This window comes from Bufo bufo, chromosome 2 (assembly GCF_905171765.1).
Source record: "Bufo bufo chromosome 2, aBufBuf1.1, whole genome shotgun sequence".
Classification (NCBI taxonomy): domain Eukaryota; kingdom Metazoa; phylum Chordata; class Amphibia; order Anura; family Bufonidae; genus Bufo; species Bufo bufo.
The window spans coordinates 380,440,286-380,463,794 of NC_053390.1; the positions used below are offsets into that span (position 1 = coordinate 380,440,286).

The 23,509-nt window shown below is 43.5% G+C and overlaps 1 protein-coding gene across 1 annotated transcript in view; it reads left to right on the forward strand.

Moving 5' to 3' along the window:
- The first annotated feature begins 38 nt into the window (after positions 1-38).
- Positions 39-23,509, forward strand: part of LOC120990884 (RNA exonuclease 1 homolog) — a 53,114-nt gene continuing 29,643 nt past the window's right edge. Inside the window, exons 1-8 of the mRNA XM_040419770.1 lie at positions 39-180; positions 8,077-9,254; positions 11,062-11,160; positions 12,429-12,627; positions 15,740-15,870; positions 17,496-17,633; positions 21,795-21,906; positions 22,238-22,300. Coding sequence (XP_040275704.1) covers positions 39-180; positions 8,077-9,254; positions 11,062-11,160; positions 12,429-12,627; positions 15,740-15,870; positions 17,496-17,633; positions 21,795-21,906; positions 22,238-22,300 — 2,062 coding nt within the window. The remainder of the gene's footprint in view (positions 181-8,076; positions 9,255-11,061; positions 11,161-12,428; positions 12,628-15,739; positions 15,871-17,495; positions 17,634-21,794; positions 21,907-22,237; positions 22,301-23,509) is intronic.

The following is a 23,509-nucleotide window of genomic DNA, read 5'->3' on the forward strand; positions in this document are numbered from 1 at the left end:
GAGCGGAGGTCTCAGCTGTGGGGCGCCTCGGCTGACTGATGCTGCGTTCCGCGGGGTTTTTCCGTGTCGTGGACTGCCCGTTTACCGCCAAGCCGGGCGTTTGTACCCGGCCTCATTGCCAGTTCCGCCACGTAGCTCCTGGGGCAGATGGGGAGCAGAAGAGCGGTGGTGAAAATACCTGTGCGTTATCTAGCTGCTTGGGTTTGCCTTGTGTGAACGGTTTCCTATGACAGTTGCTAGCTGCACCCCGTGTACTGGCAGCTTGTATGAAGGCCGGCATGACACATTGCTGCTGTGCTGTTCAGTGCAACCTGAAGTAGTCTGGGCATATTCACAAGTGCGGTTTATCTTTACAGGTCAGGCTAGGTTCAGATCTGGCGGATCCCCAGTGATATAATGGGTGTCAGTCATTGGGGTTTCCAGTTTGCATGGCCTATTCAGGCAGTAAAGTACATTTCCTTTGCTGTAATCTGAAACTTCTGTTTGGAATCATTGCTACTGGTGTGACTTTAGTTTTAAACAGGTTTATTTTATCTTTTTTATTTTATTTTATTTTTATCTGTAACATTTGCAAAACTGCAGTGAGTTGCTTTAAAACCGCATGCTGTTTTGATGCAATGTTAACTGTGCCTCAACCTCCAAGTGTGAATATATGCTTTTGGTTTTGCAGTTGTTCTTAAAGGGGCTCTCCAGAATATGTTAAGGGCTGAGAATCTGGCAGATAATTGCTAACTAGGGTTGATGGGGACACTTGGTAGTGATTATCTGACAGTGTAAAGGTGCCGCTGATCACCTAATGAGCGGGTGAACACTTGTTTCTTTAGGCACCTAAGTCATTTGCCGGCAGCAGATTGTGTCTTGTAGGCGGCCTCTGCTGCCGGCGTAGAATGAGTCAGTATAGGAACGAGCGACGGCATGAGCGATCACTGGTCCCCAGTAGAGATGAGTGAATTTCATGTTATGAAATTTGTTCACACTTTGGTAAAAGGTGAATTGCGTTATGGATTCTGTTACCACGGACCATAATGCAATTCTATGATGGAATGCCTTTAGAGGCATTTCGTTATTCATTCCGTCATTATAGAAGTCTATGGGCTGCAAAACGGATCCGTCCCGTTTCAGTTATGCAGGAGAGGACTACCCTGCATAACGGAAACGGGACGGATATTATGACGGAATGAAGGCTAAAGGCATTCCGTCATAGAACTGCGTTATGGTCCGTGGTAACAGAATCCATAACGCAATTCTGCTATTGCTACCAAACGAAGTGTGAATGAATTTCAAAATATGAAATTTGCTCATCTCTACTCCCCATACTGTGGAGGAGATCGCTGCATGTAATAGGTCTCCTCCATTGATGCTTCCTTCCCGACAATTGCCTGCTGAATTGTCCCATGTATAGGAACCTTTAGGGTCCATTCACATGTCCGCAATTCCGTCCCGCATTTTGCGGAACGGAATTGCAGACCCATTCATTTCTATGGGGCAGTACTTCCGTGTCCGCAATTCCGTTCCTGAAAAAAATAGAACATGTCCTATTCTTCACATTGCCGCTGTCCGTGTTTTGCGGATCCGTGGATCCGCAAAACACTGTGTGGACGTGTGAATGGACCCTTAGTGATCAGATTGGTGGAGGTCAGGCAGTCGACAGATACTAAGTAGTACACTGAGCCGGATGCAGGGAGCTGAGCTGCAGCGTGCTGACATGCCCGTTACACAATGCATGGGACCTCCTGCTTCTGACTCCGGCCGCTGTTAACCCCTTAGTGACCACCCATATGTGTTTTTCCGGCGGTCACTAAGGGGCCTTAGGCTGGGCTGCCGTAAAAAAGTCTAAGCGCTGCACGGGTCCCCCCCAGCTCTCACATGAGAGCCGCGGCTCTGCTCAAACAGCCCAGATCGGAGTGCCGATCCTGGCTGTTTAACACTTTACATGTAAAGTGCTGACGGAGGGAGCGGACTCCCTCTGTCTTCCATCAGCACCCCGCAACTGCGATCACGGGGTGCCGATGTGTGTGAACGCTGGCAGGGCTCTGATGTAGGCCCCAGACCAGCCTTCAGTAATTTCCAGCAGGCTGTGCCTCTCTGGTGCAGCCTGCTGGTCAATGTTAGAATAGCATTGCCATTAAAATGCAATGCACTATAGGGATAATGCATTGCATTTTAAAATCAAAGAGCTGTCTTTTATAGTCCCCTTGTGGGAATATTAAGTGGTAATGCTACTTTCACACTTGTGGCAGAGTGATCCGGCAAGCGGTTCCATCACTGGACAATCTGCACGCAAACGGACAGCATTTGTAGACTGATCAGGATGCGGGTCCGTCTCTGATCATGATGCGGGTCCATCTCTCAAATGCATTACAAGAACGGATCCGTCTCTCCGGTTGTCATACGGACAAACGGATCCGTTTCAATTTTTTTTTCACATTTTTACCGGATCCAGCATTCCGCTATTTTTAATGCACTAACGGCACTAATATATTTCAATGTAAATTAATGCCAGATCCAGCATTCCGGAATTTTGGAGGGAGATAATACTGCAGCATTTCCTCCGTTTAAAACGCCGTTCAGTGAACGAACTGAAGACATCCTGATGCATCCTGAACGGATTTCTCTCCATTCAGAATGCATGGGGATAAAACTGATCAGTTCTTTTCCAGTACTGAGCCCCTAGGACTGAACTTGGTGCCGGAAAAGAAAAATGTTAGTGTGAAAGTACCCTAAAAAGGTAAAAAAATAAAAAAAAATCCCATAAAGACTCTTTTTTATTATTTTTTTCATTGAAAATACACTTTTCAATGAAAAAACATTAAAAAAAAAATCTCCCCCCATGTTTGGTATTGCCGCGTCTGTAACTACTAGGACTACATAAATATTATGTAAATTATTCCCTACGGTGAAAGTCGTAAAAAAAGACAGAATTGCTCATTTATTCTTAGTTGCCACCGAAAAAGCGTAATAACAAGCGATCAAAAAGCGCCATTGACTCCAATGATACCAATGAAAAATACAAGTCATTCTGCAAAAATCAAGCCCTCACACAACTCCATAGAAAGAAAAATAAATACGTTATGGGTCTTGGGAAGCTGCCATGCAAACACATTTTTTTTTTTCTTTAAAAAAAAAGGGTGTTGCAAAAAAAGTTGTAAAATGTTAAAAAAAAAAAAAAGGAATTTGGTATCACTGTAATTGTACTGACCCAGAGAATAAAGATATTATTATTTATACCGAAAAATGAACGCCTTAAAATTTATAACGTAAAAACGCAGTGGCAGTATTGCTGTTTTTCCAGTCTCCCTTCCAGAAAGAGTTAATAAAAGTTAATCAGAAAGTTATGTACCCCAAAATGGTGCCATTAAAAACTATAACTTGTCCTGCAAAAAAAACAAGCCCTCCTAAAGCTATATAGATGAAAAATAAAACCGTTATAGCTTTTGGAACGCGACGATAAAAAAAGGAAGATAAACGCTTGTTAGTAAGGCCCAAAACAGGCTGGTAACTAACTAAGGGGTTAAGTTTCCGTTGCCTGCGGCTGCTGAAAAATGCTGATCTGTGGGGGGGGGGGTCCCTGCACGGCCGCTGCAGTTTCCACCTTTGCGCGGATGAAAGCATCCCGTGTTGAGGGAGCAGCCAATGGCAGGCGGGGACAGGGACAAGCCTCCCTAGCGTTATCTGGTGCATGTCATGTGTGGCATTTGTGCAGATTTCCATGTAATTTAAAAAATGCGACCTTAATTGGGGGTATCCAACCCTTATAATGCCCCCAAAATGCCTGTGCACCTAATGCAGGTTATACTTGCCCCGCTCACTGTGTCGCTCCTTATGCCTGCACTGCAACTGATGCAACTTCCCTGCTGAATCTTCCTGTTGTGCGCATCAAAACATCTGGCAACTGGGGGGGGGGGGGCAGCCAATTGAAGGCTGTGACGGGAACGAGCCTCCCTGGCATCGCGGCTGACACCAGCAGCCATGCGGAGATCAGTAGCGGTGTGAGTGCTGGAGAGCTGGGTAAGTATAACCTGTATGATGTGCCTGGGCATTATAGGGGTTGGATAATCCCTTTTAACCCCTTCCTGCATTATCATGTACGTGAGCGAATGCGACTCCTTGCCGTATCCTCACGTGCATGTACGTGATGGGATTGGGCGTGCGCAGGAGCGTAATAACTATTTTGTGAGGTACCACTATCTGTCAGGAAACCGGAGAAATTCAAATTTAGAAAATTGCAAATTTTTAAAAAATTTCTGTCGATTTTTGGATTTTTTAATAAATAAAAGTAAAACGTATTGACTCAAATTTGTCACTAACATGAAGTACAATCTCCGAATGGCTTGGATAAGTAAGTGTTTCAAAGTTAGTACCACATGAAGTGACACATGTCAGATTTGGAAAATGTGGCTTGGTCCTGAAGGTAAAAACTAGCTTGATCTAGAAAGGTTTAAAGAGAGGATTAATACAAGCCACTTACTAATGTGTTCTGATTGTCCATATTGCTTCTGCTGCTGGCTAGATCCATTTTCCATCACATATACTGTTTGTTTCCATGGTTGCGACCACCCTGCAATCCATCAGGGGTGGTCGTGCTTGCCTAATATAGGAAAAAGTGTTGACCTCTCTGGTGGCTGGTGGGAATGCACAAAGGCTGGTGCGTTTTTTATTTTTTTTTCTTCTGTGTAAGTGCGGCCACCTCTGCTGGATTGCAGGGTGGTCGTAACCATGGAAATAAGCAGTATGTAATGTGATGGAAAAATGAATCTAGCCAGCAAAGGAAGCATGCTTGAGCTTTTATGGTTTTCTCAGGTGTTAACACATCTTCTCTATAGGGGTAAACCACCATGATGTAAACACTAGTGGACAAGCCTGTTTGGTCCAGAAAACATGCTTTGTGTGATGGCATTTCCTAAACAGAGCTCAGAGTGCATAGTACATAAGGCCTAAAAGACATCTGTCCATCCAGTTCGGCCTGTTATCCTGAAAGTTGATCCAGAGGAAGGCAAAAAAAAAACTGAGGTAGAAGCCAATTTTCTCCACTTTAGAGGAATAAAAAAAATTCCTTCCCGACTCCAATCAGGCAATCAGAATATCTCCCTGGATCAACGACCCCTCTCTAGTAGCTATAGCCTGTAATATTATTACACTCCAGAAACACATCCAGGCCCCTCTTGAATTCCTTTATTGTACTCACCATCACCACCTCCTCAGGCAGAGAGTTCCATAGTCTCACTGCTCTTACCGTAAAGAATCCTCTTCTATGTTTGTGTACAAACCTTCTTTCCTCCAGACACAGAGGATGTCCCCTCGTCACAGTAACAGTCCTGGGGATAAATAGATGATGGGATAGATCTCTGTCCTGCCCAATGATATATTTATACATAGTAATTAGATCTCCCCTCAGTCGTCTTTTTTTTCTAAAGTGAATAACCCTAATGTTGATAATCTTTCAGGGTACTGTCACGGTGGATTTGATTTAAATCAGACTGATTTAAATCACTAGTCAGTAAGGCTTGATTTAAATCAGTTTTCTACATAAAGACTAATTCTTGCTAATATAACTTATAATATGCAAGTATTAATGTATATAGTGAAGAGAATAGGGCCCAATACTGACCCCTGAGGTACTCCACTAGTGACAGTGACCCAATCTGAGTGTGTACCGTTAATAACCACCCTCTGTTTTCTATCACTCAGCCAGTTACTTACCCACGTACAGAAATTTTCTCCCAGTCCGAGCATTTTCATTTTTTTTTATACTAACCTTTTATGCGGTAGTGTCAAATGCTTTGGAGAAGTCCAGATATACGACATCCATTGATTCGCCGCTGTCAAGTCTAGAACTTACCTCCTCATAGAAACTGATTAAATTTGTTTGACATGACCGATCCCTCATAAAGACATGCTGATATGGTGTTATTGCTTATTTTCCTTGAGGAAAAGATAGCATCGCTTAGAAAACCTTTAAACAGTTTACCCACGACAGATGTTAAACTTACCGGCCTATAGTTTCCGGGCTCTGTTTTTGGACCCTTTTTGAATATTGGCACTACATTTGCTATGCGCCAATCCTGTGGAACACTCCGTCAGTATAGAGTCCTTAAATATCAGAAATAAGGGTCTGGCTATGACATTACTTAATTCTCTTAGGATAGGTATGCCATCTGGTCCTGGCGATTTGTCCATTTTAATCTTTTTAAGACGCTGCTGTACTTCTTCTTGGGTCAGACAGGGCACTCATTTAATGGGGAATTTACTTTTACATTCTGCATTTCATCTGGCAGTTTATTTTCTTCAGTGAAAACAGTGGAGAAAAAAAATATTTAATAGCTTAGGATGCTGTCAGTTCCTGGCTGGCTGCAGCTTTTCTGTACTTGGGCATTATGTGAGCACAGTATAGTAGATCCTGATATCCAATACACACTATAGAATTGTACGGATAATTGAATCCCCCACCAATCAATATACAATTATCTATAGAGGATCTGGGCTAAATAAATTAAACATAACTTTTACTACTTCTCAATAAAAGGCAAAACCAAATAATCAATTGTGCTAAAAAAAAAGTGAGAAAGCTATATCAAATATACAGTACTCTTATGTGCACCTCAATGTCTGGATGAAAAAAATGGAACAGTCTTAACCATGCCCGGATTTTGTTCGACAATGGGTGACAGTCTCTGTTGATTGACAAGAGTTAAATGGAACTCATGATGTGAATGGCAAAAAAAGGGAAACTATCAACCCTATTAATGTTACCCTACCTATCAAAGGGAAGGGGGGCTAGTCATCCCTACCCATCACATACAGAACACCCTACCCATCACATACAGAGCACCCTCCCAGATGGGGGCGATCCAGTCAGGAACCTGTCCCTATATGGGGCCTATTCATGGGATGCGAGTGAGGGACAATTGTAGGGAATAGGCCCCATATAGGGACAGGTTCCTGACTGGATCACCCCTATCTGGGAGGGTGCTCTGTATGTGATGGGTAGGGATGACTAGCCCCCCTTCCCTTTGATAGATGGGGTAACATTAATAGGGTTGATGGTTTCCCTTTTTTGCCATTCACATCATGAGTTCCATTTAACTCTTGTCAATCAACAGACGGGCACCCGTTGTCGAACAAAATCCTGGCCTGGGTAAGACTGTTCTTTTCGTCCAGACCTTGAGGTGCATATGAGTACTGTATGTTTTATTTAGTTTTCTCAGTTAAGTACGATTTGATTATTTGGTTTTGTCTTTTATTAAGATGTAGTAAAAGTTGCGTTTTATTTAGCCCAGATCCTCTATAGATAATGGCACGGTACAGTAGACCCATGGTCGGGCAGAACCTCGCAGCACCATAGACTGAGGATGCTGTGAGTTTGGGTTAGAGGAGCAGTGTTCTGTCGGTGAAATGCAGCCATCACACAGAGCTTGTTTCCCGGACCGAACCTGCCTGTGGGTTTATAGCCATGTTCACATCTGCTTCAGCTCTGTCTGTAGTGCACCACTGTGGAAACCTTAAAGGGCCAGTCTTTGCAGTTCTAATGACATCAGATCTCTCCCTGCTTTAAAGGGGTTCTGTACTTTTTTCCTTTGGAAAAATCAGTATCTGAGCGGTGGGTGTCCGACACCCAGGACCCCCACTGTTCAGCTGTTTGAGAAGGCAGTGGCCCTCATGGTAGCACTGCAGCCTTCTCACTGTTTCCCGCATGCCAGTGACATCACAGTTATGTATGTGCCGTGGGCTACATTAAAGTGAATGGGGCTGAGCTGCACCCAGGCCAGTGAGATAGTTGTGATGTCTTTAACTGCCGGGATATTAATTTCACTGCTGCCTCCCATTGGAAACAATGGGAGGCAGAACACGAGATGACCGCTGCTGGAATGTTATGTATGCCAAAATTCCTGGGGTAAAATTTGCTGTGTGAATGGCCCCTAAATGCCATGGATTTTCCACATGAACTTCCACTGTGGAGACTCCCAAGAATCTACAGCTTGTGTGGCCATACCCTAAATCTCTTCTGTTGAGACTGACTACTCTTGCTTCCACAAAACATTTTCTATTATTTTTTCTTTTTTTTTTCTTTGTTAAAAGGCAAAAACCTGCAGGAACTAGAACAACTTAATAAAGCCATAGAGGCTATAAAAAATGAAGTTGAAGAGAAACAAAAAACTCTGTTGCTGTACACCAGTGGAGCACCACACACAGAAGATCCTGCCACCAAAGTGGACAGCAACTGCAATACTGTAGATGATGTGGTGGAGAAAATGCCCACTTCATCCAAAAAGATTTCCACAGCAAAGAGCAGTAACCCAGTTCCCAAAAAATATATCATTGATAGAAGCTGTCCAGCCACTGATTTGGAGTATGATCCCTTGCTTAACTATACTGCAGGCTTCTGTGCTTCCACTACAAAAGAAAAGGAGAATAACAACAAAAATAAATCAAAGCGCAAATGCGAGGAGGAGTCGAATAACCTTCCAAAAAGACCAAGAGCTGCATCTCCGATTAGGTTAGAAATAAAGCTTCAAGAGTCCGATGATGAAGATATGCTGGTCATTGATGTTCCTCCACTTCTGGAAGTCTCAAAGAAACAAAGAGCTCATAACAGATGTGGACCTAAAGAAGAGCACTTACTGATATTTGATGATGCAGAAGTACCAGATGAAGTAAAAGTTCCTGTCCATGCTGTGGAAAATCTTGTGGCTCCAGCAGAACATGCTGTTGATGTAAAGACCATTTCTGAAGCGTTCCCTTCCAGTATGGACATTACTGCTCATACCAACGACAATGGTCAAATAACTGAAAGTTTTAGCAACTGTGCTTCTTTGGAGCTGGATCAGTCGTTGGACATAAAAGAGCTTGAGACAAATGAGAGACATGTTACTGTAAGTAGTGATAGAAATGTTGAGGAGGCCATGGCTGTTGGTGTGGAATCTGACTGTAAAGATGACTGCCAACCTTTGTACCAAGAAACCTCATTGACACAGCAAAGTCAGTTCTTCCATGATGATGCAAACAATGATGGAGAAGATATGGAAGTCCTAATTTTGGGTGAGAATAGTACTGAACTATTAACCGTTGATGAACAGAAATGTGAGGCAGTAGTCAGAAGTGTAGAAGATGAAGTGATTGTTGTAAATTCGTCATCTGACACGGAGGACAGCACATATGAAGAAACAGATCTTTCTGATTCTGATGATCCAATAGAAGAATGCCGAAGAATTTTCAATGAATTTACGGAGAGTGAAGCAAGGAAAAAATCTGCCCAGGTGTGTCGTATTTGTTTTGGGATGGGGTTTTAGCACTCCCTCTAGCCCCCAAAGGTGCAGAGGTCAGATGTTTTAAAAATTGAATGTGAAAACATATACATCATTTATTTTTTATTTTTTTTCTAGTAGTGTTTTTGGGGTTAGGAAGTGACTATTATATTAAATTACAACTTTATTAAAAAACCAACATTCATAATTCTGAAAGGTCACTGAAAATATGAGCAACATATTGCACTCCTGTATAGAATCTAACATGGCAGCAAAAAAAACATTTAGGCCTGTTGCACACGGCTGTTTCGTGCATTGGGGCCCGCAATTTGCGGTCCCCAATGCACTGACAACATCCGTGCGGTGGCCCCGAAGGATCCAGACCCATTCAACTTGAATGGGTCAGTGATCCGTACGCCCCATAAAAAAATAAAAGTTCTATTTTTTTATTTTTTTTTGCAGCATGGAGGCACTCCTTAATGCTTCCGTGGGGTTCAGATCTGTGCTTCTGTTCTGCATCTGTGATTGCTGACCCATTCAAGGGAATGGGTCCGCATCCGTGATGCAGAGTGCCCACGGGCCAGTGCCCCTGTTTTGCAGACCACCATTTGCGGGCTGCAATATGGCCACGGGCACACAACAGCTATGTGCAAGAGGCCTTAAGGGTTTTCAGACCTTTTTATTCAGATGACCATTCCTCTGGATAGATCATCCGTATCTGATCGGTGAGATTCCAACACCCGGGTCCACAGCTGATCAGCGGTTTTGAGAAGGCATCGGCGCTTCTTTAAGCGCCACTGCCTTCTCGAAGCTTACCAAGAACAGCGCCGTACATTGCATAGTGCTTCATAGCCAGGAAGAGTTTGGCTTCCTTTCGCATTATATTCTCTTGCATTAACCTGAGTAAGACCCAGCAAATTCATTCAGAGTATTGCCACCAAAGCATTTCAACACAGGTCTAAGACTAGGTTCAGTAGGAGTATTTTGGGTGAGGTTTTTATTTTGGGCACCCACCATGCTGATGTCTAGCCCTGTGAAACAGGGGAGGGGGGTGGAAGTGTGAACAGGAGCATTACAAAAAGCAGTGCTCCAAGGATTCAGCATGCCTCCTGGTGCTCCAACTTGCTAATTTGCATTTGAATAACAATGCAGATATCTCTGTAGCTGTTTATCATACAGACAAAAGAAAGGGTTGATAATGCTGATTAAAATGATACCTATCAGGCAGTGTACCTGGTTTAATAGGGTTGATCAAGATGACACTCTTTAATCTAAAGAAAGCTGCATGCATTTCATGCTATAAGACCTGGTGAGACTGCAAAAGGGTAAGTACACTTCTAGTAATCCATTTAAAATAGAAAATGGTGAAAATGTGCATAGTTTTAAGCCTTGCTTAACACTATTTTGATCTGTATATATATGCAACATCTGTATAGACCTATAGTTCTCTGGTTATAGGCTACAAATCCTGTTTTACTCCAGTTCCTCTGTCACCCTATCTTTCTAACCCACATGCAGTAGGGGCAGATGGAAGAAAGTAACACATGACTGCAGGATCCAACTGGACATGTTTTGAAGCCTGTAACCATGCAGACATATAGACCTGCATTTGAGCTCTATGGTGGACTGTTTGCAAAGTAGGTTAATTGTTGCATTTCTGATGCATTGGAGCAATAAATAGGCTGGCTGAGGTGTATGCACTCTTTTAAACAAGTCTTTCAGAGTTTGTCCTACTTCTAATGAGAACTTTATATAATGGACCCAATAACCTTGTACTGTTTATTAAACTGCATTTAAGTGAGTATATTACGGATTTTAGGTTCAAGATCAGTCTGAAAAAGAAATACAAGAAGCCAAGGGAAGTGATGAAATTCCTGGCCAAAAGAAGAGGGTTGCTCATCCATCTGCAAAATCTGAGGTAAGAGTGCACCTTCTGTGCGTGTCAGAAATTCTGCATTATGCAGCTCGGTGCTGGTCATCGTTGCCCTGGCATTATTGTGGGTCCTTTTGCTTACAGCAGCATCTGCAAAGAGCTTACACTGCATCAGAGAGAAGCAAACTAGATTTTGAACCTCACTTAGCTCTGTAATAGGTTTGGATAACTTCCTTACAGCACTGCAGAATATTTTGACTCTGTACATTTAGTGGTCAGGCTATGACCTAGCCTAGGTAGGACATGTTGTTATGTGCCTGTTAATGACAAGGGGACGTTCGCACTCTTTATGCTGCAGCAACTTTGGTGCAAACTATAGGCTCGTTTTAAAAAAGAAAAGAAAAAAAGGATCAGTCACCATTGACTTGCATTATTTTTGGTGACTGATCAGTGTTCCCCCCCCACCCCAATTTTTATGACCGGACACAAAACCACAGCTTCTAGTGGTTTGTGTCTGGTCACAAAATTGAATGGTGCCGGAGCGGAAGATATCCTGAATGACTCTTTCCATTCAGAATGCATGAGGGCTAAACCGATCCTCTGCCGGATCTCAATACCGGAAAATAATGCAAATGTGAAACGGGCCTTAGTTACCTTGCATGTCAGATAATGCTGCCACTTTGTTTTCTTGTGGATTCTGTGTATATATCTGGAATCTGGAGAAATTAGATTGCCAAGCCTAGCATAGTGGTGATTGCAGGAATACAAGCCACTTACTAATGTATTGTTATTATCCATATTGCCCCCTTTTCTGGCTGGAATTATTTTTCCATCACATTGTACACTGCTCGTTTCCATGGTTACAGACCACCCTGCAATCAATCAGCGGTGGTCGGGCTTGCCCACTATAAGAAAAAGTGTCAGCCTCTCTGGTGGTCGGGACCATGGAAGCGCACATAGGCTGGTGCTTTTTTCTATATTGTGCAAGCACGGCCACCACTGATGGATTGCAGGGTGGTCAGTAACCATGGAAAAATAAATCAATATGAATCAAGGAAGCAATATGGATAATATAAAGTGTTTTGTATTAACTTTCTCTACATGATAAATGCCACTTACTGAAGTGAGACAACCCCTTTAACACATCTATGAATCCTCAATCTCTTTTTTTTTTTAAATAACTATTCTATTAGCTGTGAACTCCAATTGATCACTTGATCGATTTTTGCAGTATTGCAGATTTTTTATTTTTTTTCCTATCACAAAGATTATCTGCAAATCCATATATGTATACTTTCCTTTTCCGCTTGCAGGCGAAGACTAGTAGCACTATACTTGTACCTTATAGAGGTACTGCTACACAGCAGATGTCTCACACAAGGATAATAAATGTGCAACAGCAAGCGTTACACATCACATCTGCTGTTAAAAATGGCCAGGCTTTTGTAGCCACCTCCCAGAAAAGACTTGCCAGTTACTCAACCCCAGCCTTTAATCATTACAGCCAGATGGGTAAGAAGTTTTACTGTAAGTTATTTCAGTATAAATTGTTCACTCTAGATTTTCTCACTCTAGATTTATATATATATAACTTAAAGAGGACCTTTCATCTGTTTAACCCTAGTCTAATTAGGGTCGTACCTTTTTTATAGTGTCATCACACTTTTTTATTTATTTATTCCTCCCCCCCCCCCCCCCCCCGGCTGAGCGCATCCAATCAGAGCGCACCGCTGATACCCAGGGAGAAGAGAACTGCTCCAGCCTCCGCCTAGTCTAACCAAGTTGGCTAATTAGAATATAAGGTGCCGAAATCAACGGGGGACAACAGCGGACAAATGCCGGGAAAAAAGTGCGATGAAATCAGTGGGGGCCACCCTATAAGTTAAGACCCTCATTAGACTAGGGCTAAACGGATAAACGGTCCTCTTTAATCCACCTTTCACAATTTGAGATCTCATCTTATTTAGGCTACTTTCACACAAGCGTTTTTGTTGGGTCCGGCAGGGTTCAGCAAAAAAAACGCTTCCACTAGTGATAATGCAACAATCTCTATCCGTTATGAAGGGAACCGGTTGTATCTTTAACATAGCAATGACAGATCCGTCATGTACTCCACTGAAAGTCTATGGGGGATGGATCCGTTTTCTATCAGATTGTGTAAGAGGAAATGGATCCGTCCCCATTGACTTGCATTGTGGGTCAAGACGGCTCCGTCTTGCTGCGCATCCCAGGACGGAAAGCAAACCGCAGCATGCTGCGGTTTGCTCTTCGGTTTGAGAGCAGAATGCATTTTGGAGCATTCCGTTCAGTTTAGTTACATTTTGTCCCCACTGACAATGAATGGGGAGAAAACGGAAGCATTTTTTTTCCTGTATTAAGACCCTATGACTGCTCTCAATACCGGAAAATATTAAAACTAGTGTGAAAGTAGCCTAACTCACCCCTGACCTCTGCACAGGTCATGCCTAGAAAGCTGTTCCCTTGGAAGTCAATAGGGTCCCCACCTGTCTACTGTCAAGTAGCTCCTCAAGACATGAAGTCTTAACATATAGACCTGGTGGCCAGTGTGAAAACTGCAGGAAAAAAACGAAACCAAACCCAAAAATAAAAAAATATTATTTTTTAGAACACGTGATTTAAACAGGTCATTTTATGGTGACTCATTCCCTTTAAAGGGGCTGCATCACAAAACATTCTAACATTTTTCAAACCAGAACCTGGATCTGAATACTTCTGTAATTGCATGTAATTATGTTCTTTCAGGGGGCCTTCACACGAGGCAGATTTTGTGGCCGGAAATTCTGCGACTGAAAATCGGTTCCATTTACCTTAAGGCTACATACATACGACAGTGGGGAAAAAAAACTTTAAAAATTGATATTTTTAACGGATGTTTATTTCACTGATGCCTTTCTGAGAAACAAATGTTAAAAATGGACCCATTCAATCATATGGGGGCAGTCTGTCAGTGAAAAACTGACAAGTTAGAACATTTTTTGACATCCGTTTTTCATGGACAGTCAAAAAAACTGCAGTGAGAATAACCCCATAGACTACATTGGTCTTAAAACAGACTTGTGATGGCTGTTAAAAAAAAATGTAGTGTGCATGTAGCCTAAAGGGGTTATCAAACATGTAAAACGTGACCCTCATATAGATCATATTTGCCCTGCTCCCCGGAACCCACGTAGTTCCTGTTCCCGCAAGGCTGCAGCTGCATCTCCCCATCATGTGGATCAAAACATACGGGAGGGGGGCTTGGGGGCAGCCAATTGCAAGCTGCGACAGGGACGAGCTTCACTAGCATTGCAAGGGAGGCTCGTCCCCGTCATGGCCTGCTTATGGCTCAACACCCACCACACCCTGTCGCCGGATGTTTTGATCTGTGTGATGGGGAGATGCAGCAGCGACTGTTCAGGGAGCAGGAGTGACATGGGTGCTGGGGCCCAGGCATTGGGAGCATGTTTTACACGTTGGATAACCCCTTTAATGGGGTTTGCAGAAATCCATGTGCTTGCTGCCCCATTTAAATGAATGGATCTGATTTTCAGTCGCACGGTTTTCTGCCGAGTGGGTAGGCACCCTCAGAAGCTGTGGCAGTTAGAGGAAAATAGCTGCAGCAGAAAGGACATGCCCCTGAGCTGCCCGGCTGAAGGTAATCTAGCAGAGCAATACATGAGGAGATCTCTGGGTCCATGTGAGGTACAGGGCTGGTTCTAGATTTGTTATAAAGAGACTGTCATGTACTATATGATGTCAGCTTTTCATTTTTTAAATCAATCATGGGATCACCCCTTTCACTTTGTCTTCACATAGAATTTGGGTTTTAATTAGAAATTGGTCACCAAATAATGGCTGACATAGAACAGCTATGGGCCTATGGCACTGAAAGTTGGCACACTTTAAATTAACAGCGAGCTGTTGTCTGTCTCGAACAATCCATTGTAAAATTCTGTAATGTGGACTGGGTCTCCTGGTCAGGACTCTCCTTTTATTAGCAGAAGTGAAGGGGACCGTTCTTTTCCCTGTATCAGACAGTTATCCTTTTGAGCAGGAGCCATGTAACCGAATAGTTTAACATGGAGATATGTGAATCAGAAACGAATCGCTCAGATTTTCTGATTCTTTATTGGAAAAGCTATGAACTCTGTTCTGCAGCCATATTTGGGGGGGTCACACATTTGCCAGACGTTGGCTACTGTTCTGTCTTTGCTTTACAGATATGATTTTTAGGCTTTGGGTGGAAAATGTTTGTCCTCCAATTCCTTGTTTAGTAAAATGTGTTAGAGGTGTTTCGGTACTTGGATGTTGATGACCTATGATTTGGTGAGGGTCCGACATCCTGCACCCCCACTGATCAGGTGCCAGAAACTATTCAGGGGAAGGATCTGTCCACTGGGTAGTCAGCAGTGCCAGCGTACTGCAGTTCATCAGCTCCTTTCTTTTTAATGGAAGCCGAGATACAGTACTCAGGCATGGCCAGTACACTGGTTGGACCCTTCTGCTTCTGGCATCTGACTGCCTGAAACAGCTGAGCGTGGCAATGGACCCCCCACAGAACTGATATTGATGACCGTTCCTGAAGTACTAGAAAACTCCTTGAACTAGGTATTTTATGTTGCAGTTTGTCTTAACGTATTGGAAGTGCAACCTGTTGTGCCTGCTAGAACTCAACTCGGTGGCATGTTTCAAGGAAGTGCTTGTATGAAGCCTGTCGTTCCACCGAAAAGGACTATGCCAACACCACCAATGAAGGTAACCCTTCCTACTAAAAACATTTCATTTAAATGTTTTTTTGTTTTGTTTGTTTTTTCTGTACTTTTGTAAATTCAATGTTTACGCTGTAAGGCTACTTTCACACTAGCGTTCGGAGCGGATCCGTCTGATGTTTCATCAGACGGATCCGCTCCGATAATGCAGACGTTCGCATCCGTTCAGAACGGATCCGTCTGCATTAAAACTTAGAAAATTTTCTAAGTGTGAAAGTAGCCTGAGCGGATCCGTTCAGACTTTACATTGAAAGTCAATGGGGAACAGATCCGCTTGAAGATTGAGCCACATTGTGTCATCTTCAAGCGGATCCGTCCCCATTGACTTACATTGTAAGTGTGGACGGATCCGCTCGCCTCCGCACGGCCAGGCGGACACCCGAACGCTGCAAGCAGCGTTCAGCTGTCCGCCTGGCCGTGCGGAGGCGAGCGGAGCGGAGGCTGAACGCCGCCAGACTGATGCAGTCTGAGCGGATCCGCATCCATTCAGACTGCATCAGGGCTGGACGGAAGCGTTCTGCTCCGCTCGTGAGCCCCTTCAAACGGAGCTCACGAGCGGACAGCAGAACGCTAGTGTGAAAGTAGCCTAAGGCATAAAGGAAACACCAGACTCTTAAAAACATGTTACTGTGATGAGCTCTGCTGTTAAGTTTCATAAAGGTGGCTGTAAAATCTGTGAACTGAAAACAAAAATATTATATTGGGCATTAGATATTTGGTTGATATTTAAAATTAAAATTCTATGTGACCAATACCTGATTTACTTCTTTACTGTCATTAAAGGGTATTTTCCCACGACTGTCATATCTAGGGATGAGCGAATCGACTTTGGATAAAACTTCGTTCTAATACTGTACGGAGCTCTCTACAGTATTAGAATGTATTGGCTCCAATCAGCCGAAGTTATTGCTTCGTGAAGTCTTGCGAGACTTCGCTCAATAACTTGATAAATTAATTTGTACTGTAAAAAAACATTTCCCAACTCTGGTTCAGTTCTAAGGTACCACTTCGGCTCATCGGAGCCAATACGTTCTAATACTTTACAAAATTTATGCGAATTGACTTTGGATGTTTCATCCGAAGTTGATTCGCTCATCCCTAGTCATATCCCCGATTAGCTCCATGGGATTGCTAGAAATGGTCGGAAGCTGTATTGTACCATCTCTGACCGACCTTTGAAGTGGCCATGAACATGCACCACCACCCACTACATTCAAATGGGGCAATGCTGTCCCCCACGTCCCCCCCCAGCACTTTTGTTGTGACAGGCCACAGATTTGACAGTTACTCCCTATCCATGGATAAGGGATAAGTGTTTGTAATGGGAAAAAATCCATTTAAGAGCTCTCAGGGAGCACTTGGCACTGTAGACAATTGGAACACAGACTATAAATCGGATTTGGCAAATTAGATTAGCCTGTCAGTACAAATCTCGTAAAAAGGCAGTGACCAAGGATGACATGGTGGTAGCAGTATGTGAATGCATAATAATGCCTACTTTTTTATGTCTAATGGTTCAATTTGTATTTATTGAAAGTCAAAAACATGAAATGAATACAGTGAGTCGTAAGAGATTTACATTTCTCATGTACAATACTTTTTATGTCTTAGATCCCTACTCGTAAAAAACAGTCTGTTACAGTGGAAAGTGGATGTAAAGTGCCCCATGAAACCAGACAGCGCTATGTAAACTCATTTGTTGAAGAATTCTTGAAGGAATCGGCAACTGTTCAGGAAGCTTTTGAGAAGGTTTACTAGATGTTAATCTTATTTGGTTAATATTTGTAAAACTTGTGCACAATTAGGATGAAAAGGGCAAATTGAGAGAGGATGCACATGCCATCCCTGCTCATATATCCTGGTGAAACATGCCGTATGTTTCACTTTATAAGGCACACTGTAAGCAAAACATCTTGCTAAAAAGTGCCTGCGTCTTATAAACCGAAGTCAGGGAGATCAGCATGGCCAGACCCCCTGACCACCCCTTTAATGATCTGGCATAGCACACATGCAGCACTTTGCCTGATCTGTGATAGAGCCAGCAGGGGAGGAGAACCATCTGTTCTGTGCTTGGGGAGGAGGGTCCTACACTGTACTGAAAATAAATTACCTCTAAGTGCATCTTAAGGACCTTTGATGTCAGTGGGAGGAGCCCAGGAGCAGGAAGACTCTACAGCCAGCACTAGTGTAGGGAAATGTGAGTTTTTACTAAAGATGATCAGTGGGTGTGTAGCAGCATGGCAGGACACAACAGAGCGATTACAGGAGACACATTTATTTGGATAGGTACTTTTAATGAGATGACCACTTGCGCCATTACTGGTTGTTACAATGGTCAGCAGATGAAATACTAAGGGTAACAGGAGCTGACCAAAACTATTCTTCCTCCCCCCAGAACACCCTAAACTTACTGACCTTGACCCCTCTACTTCAGTAAAACACTAGTAAACCATGTTCTCCAAGGAGGACCTAGAAAATATATATTCAGATTTTCTGCTGTCTTATAAAGCGAACAATAAGGCAAATGGCATCTCAGAAGGAGTAAGAGTTGTTTGTATGGACTGGTTTTAGATCACTTTAGGTGCTCCACTGTCATTATTGCACCCCTATTTTATGATTAATGGCTTTCCAAGACTTAAATACTGATGATCTAACCTTTGGCTAGGTCATCAGTATCTGATCAGTGGGGATCCGACACCCGGGAACCCCGCCCAAGAGTGGTTTCAGAAGGCACCTGCGTTCCTGTGCTCACCAAGCACAGTGCCGTACCTTGTATGGCAGCTGTGCTTGGTATCATTTTTGGCTCCATTCACTTCTGTGGGGCTTAGCTGCGCCAAGGCCATGTGACTGATGTGTTGTCACTTGGCCTAGGGTAAGCTGCAAGAAGGCTGCGGCGCTACTGGGAGTGCCATTGTGTTCTCTAAAAGCTGATCGGCTCGGCCCCATTCACTTCAATGGGGCTGAGCTTCCTCCAGAACATCTGACCGATGAACATGTCACATGGCGTAGGAAAAGCTGGAGAAAGCTGCGGTGCGACTGCGAGAGCTGCCACCTTCTCAAACAGCTGACCAGCAAGAATCCATCGCTGTAATCGTACTGACCTAGACATGAAAGGAACAGGTCAGTTTTACTACATGGGAAACGCTGTAAAAAACAAAACTTTATTTAATTTTTTTCATCCCATTTGGGATTTTTTTCCACTAAACTGTGTGCATCTGTAAACGATGCCATTAGAAAGTACTTGTCCCACAAAAAACAAGCCCTCATACAGCTATGTGAATGGAAAAATAAGTTGTGGCTCTGTTAAGGCTGGGAGTAAAAAAAAATAAAAAATGGCCCAGTTCTGAAAGGGTTAAAACAAGTGTGCAGATGAGCTAGATTTGGTGATAAATTCTAATGAAAAAAATATGCTATGGAACAGCAGTTTGACTGTACAGTTCAGAATATACACAGTACATGCAGGTAAACCTGCCTCTTCACTCAAATATTATACAGAGCAAGAAGCTCGTTTCACTTGTCATTATGGCAGTTCATGTTTCGGTGTTCTGCCAGATTCCTATACCTGGCAGAATGCTCTACCCAGAAGTGACGCAGCCGCACCAGAATCAGCTGGAGGAGGGTGTGTGGATCTGCGCAAGCGCAGATCCACTAGCTTCGTAAAGAAAAAATTCACCGCTGCGGGAGAAGCACTTACTTCATTTGCATGCGCGAAAACGTACACCGCGTGTGCGCACTCAGGGGTAGGTAGATTTTTCAGTGCAAAATGTTCAATCAGATCTCCCTACCCCTGAGTGCGCACGGACACATCATCTGGAGCAGTTCAGCCTCACCACATAGCAGAGCTGAGTGCAGGATATGATATTGGGGTGGTGGGGTCACCACATGGCAGAACTGAGTGCGCACACGCAGTGTACTGTTTCGCGCATAGAAATGAAGTAGGTGCTTCTTCTGCGGCAGTGCAATTACTTTTACGAATCCAGTTGATCTGTGCTTGCACAGATCCACACACACCTTCCTCCAGCTGATCCCGGTGCACTTCCGGGTATAGCATTCTGCCAAGGTATAGGAATCTTGCAGAACACTGGGTCCTTCTACTATGAAATGCTGATGTTTACACTCATATATTTATACAAAAATGTTTCCTCAAGCCTTCCCATGTCAAAATTTATATTTATTAAATTTTTTTTTAAGAAAAAAGCTTAAATTTTAAATCGGTCTACTTGCATTAGCACTAGGGGTGGGCGATATGGCCTAAAATCTATATTGCGATATAATTTTAAGCATGTGCGATATGCGATATATATTGCGATATATTGTTTTCTATATTTGGGGGGGCGTGTTTAAACTTTTTTTTACTTTTTATTTAATAACTATTAGTCTCCTTAAGGGCTAGAACGTAGAACCCTTGTCATATTCACCCTAACAGAGCTCTATTAGGGTGAATAGGACTTTACACTCTCCCTGCTGCCCTGTGCTTTGTGCACACAGCAGCAGGGAGCTGATCCCCCTCCCCTAAATGGTGCCATCCACAGATCCCCCCCCCCCCTCCCCTAAACGGTGCCATCCACAGATCCCCCCCCCCTCCCCTAAACGGTGCCATCCACAGATCCCCCCCCCCCTCCCCTAAACAGTGCCATCCACAGATCCCCCCCCTCCCCTAAAAGGTGCCATCCACAGATCCCCCCCCTCCCCTAAACGGTGCCATCCACAAATCAAATCGGCTTCTCAGGAGATATATATGTTAAAGGCATCTCATTCAGTAGTACTGCCTATATATGCCTTTAACATATATATCTCCTGAGAAGCCAATTTGATTCTAAAGGGTTAATTTCATCCTGTAATCTAAACTCTGTGTCATCTGTCCCTTCTCTTATCTCTCTGCTCCTTATCACTGCTGCAACAAGAGCCACAGCATCAGTGTAACCTGCTCTACAGTCTGACTCTCGGCTCTTCTAACTCAATGAATCGAATGAGTCACTGACTGAGTCGGATCTTTAGATTCTTGTGACTCATTCGATTCATTTAGACTCCCTGACCCTGCACTACTCCGAGGACTGAGTCAGAGCTGCTACTGTGCTGTGCTTGCCTCGCCCCCTCAGCTCTGGTCGGTGATTGGTTGGTGGGCGGGGAGGGGTGGGGCTGGCAGAAGCAGCTTCCACTCTAAGATCATATTACTGACTCCTCCCCAGTCCCTCCCTCAGGCTCCTGCTGCCAGTGTGAGGTGAGCTGAGCGTCTCTGTCTGCAGTGTCTGTGTGCTGGGACTGAGCTGAGCCGATTCAAACAGATCGGATCATTCAAGTGAATCGACTCCTCCGGTTCACTGAACTGAATCGATTCAAATGAACGATTCGTTCATGAACCGGACATCACTAGTTACCGGAGCTAAGACCTAGTAAGGTATACAGTAAAGAGATCACCAATTAATAAAGTTAAAGTTACTGATTAGTTTTTAAATGTTCTACTGTCAGCGGCGTGGCCCTGTATGTTCTAACCCCCAGGCAAGCGTCCCTGTCACCATGGGAACGCCTGGGGGTTAGAATATACCATCGGATTTGAGTTTTCACGCGCTCACTGAGATCATGAAAACTCAATGATTTACTGTCAGTCCCTCCCCTCCTCCTCTTTTGTCATTGGTGGTCAGCGGCAGCCGCGCACAGTGGGGAGGGAGGGACTCTCTCCTTCTCCACTGTGCCGGCTCAGGATCATATCGCGGTCCGGCGATATAGGCGATATGCTCAAAATCCATATCGTGGCACAAATTTATATCGCATATCGTCTATATCGCCCACCCCTAATTAGCACCCTGCGATCCTGAGGCTCAGCACTGCACAAAATATTGAACACAAATCTGGACATGTACTTGCTGCAAGGTTTATATGTGACTTATATTTATTTTTTTTCTACTCTAGGCTCTAGTAGAAGAAAAGTCAATTTATGATAGATGTGGAAGTAAAAACATGTACCTTAATATAGCAGTCAACAGCCTCAAAAAATTAAGAGATCAGCGAAATGTTCAGAAATGTAAGAAATGGCTTCTTGTGGATTTAAATGCCCAATGTAGAAGGTGCTTGTTTAATCTGAATTTCTACTGTGGACCCTGCTATTCAGTTCCTTCCATGCACGCGACGAGTCTTATTTTAAGTAATGTAGGCGCAGTTCTACAGGTTTTTCATGAACCTGATGGCAGCAGCTCATGCTTTGACTTATTTTTGTCTTGTATTTTGGCTTTCCATGAGGTTTCTTAAGCCAAAGGGTTTCAACTAGGTGCTTATGATTCCTAAGCTGTGAGATATAAAACAACAAGCAAGAAAGATTATCTGTTTAATATGTCAGATTGTTTTTATATGTTTAGGTTTGGAGAAGTCTGGCAGCAGAAAGATGAAAAGTGGATCAAAACAGCAAGTTGATAAAAATGGTAGGTGACCCTTTCTTGATGCCAGGTTCACATAACCTTGGCTAAATGGACATTCTAGTAATAAAACTTTGCCCACGGGCTTAAAAAAAAATAACAGGTTATCACCTTTAACAATTCCCTGCAGCTGCTGTTCTGACAATTCCTGCTCCTGTCCTGACGTGGCAGGAAATGGCTGTGAATGCCAATCGCTGTCCCTGCAGCCATCATCTGGCTGAACAGCCTTCACAGCCATTTCCTGCAGTGTCAGGACAGGAACAGTAAGTGGAGCACATCAGAAACCCTAAGTGCTTAGTCCATTGGGTACCATTTGGAGCAGCCTAATTTTTAACATACATTGTATTGAATAGCCTCTTCAAAGAAAATACCCTGGACGACACAACAGGTTATTGCATCACGTACTGTACATGTACATCCATATGCAGGAAAAGAGATGGATCTTCTCTAGCACACCTTCTGCTTTAGGCCACTTTCACACTGCTCAGTGATTGTGAGCCAAAATCGTGAGTGGAGCCTACACAGATGAGGTATAATGGAAAACATTGCTTACCGGTAATCGTTTTTCTCGATACCCATCACTGCACCCTATGCGACTTAGTACCTCCCATCTGCACAGGAAGACTGAGAAAATAAACACACCCCCACCAAGCACCAGTGGAAGAAATTGTTCTCCGGAGAGAGAAGTGGTACCTATGTACCAGAACATTCAACTTGTATATCCATATTTCCTCATATAGACATATATACTTATTTTTTATTTATTTATTAAAAAAAATTTTTGGGAGGGAATTTTGGAGGGTGCCGTCATGGGTATCGAGAAACTATTACCGGTAAGCAATGTTGTTTTCCCCTCACCCATGACGGCACCCTATGCGAGATACTATAAATCGGAACCTAGGGAGGGACTACAGCCTGAAGAACCCTCTCTCCGAAGGATGCATCACAATAAAGCTGCAATCTATAATGCTTAAGGAAGGTATGTGGAGAACTCCAGGTGGCTGCCCTACAAATTTGAGTTAGAGAAACATCTGCTCTCTGCCCAGGAGAAAGAGACCGCTCTAGTGGAATGGGCCCCGAATCCAGATGGAGGAGGAAGCCCTAAGGAAATATAAGCCTTAACTATGGCCTTTTTAACCCATCTAGCAATGACCCCGGAAGACACTTTGCACCCTTTGTTTTTGCCTAGAAACTGTACCAGGAAACTTTCGTCCT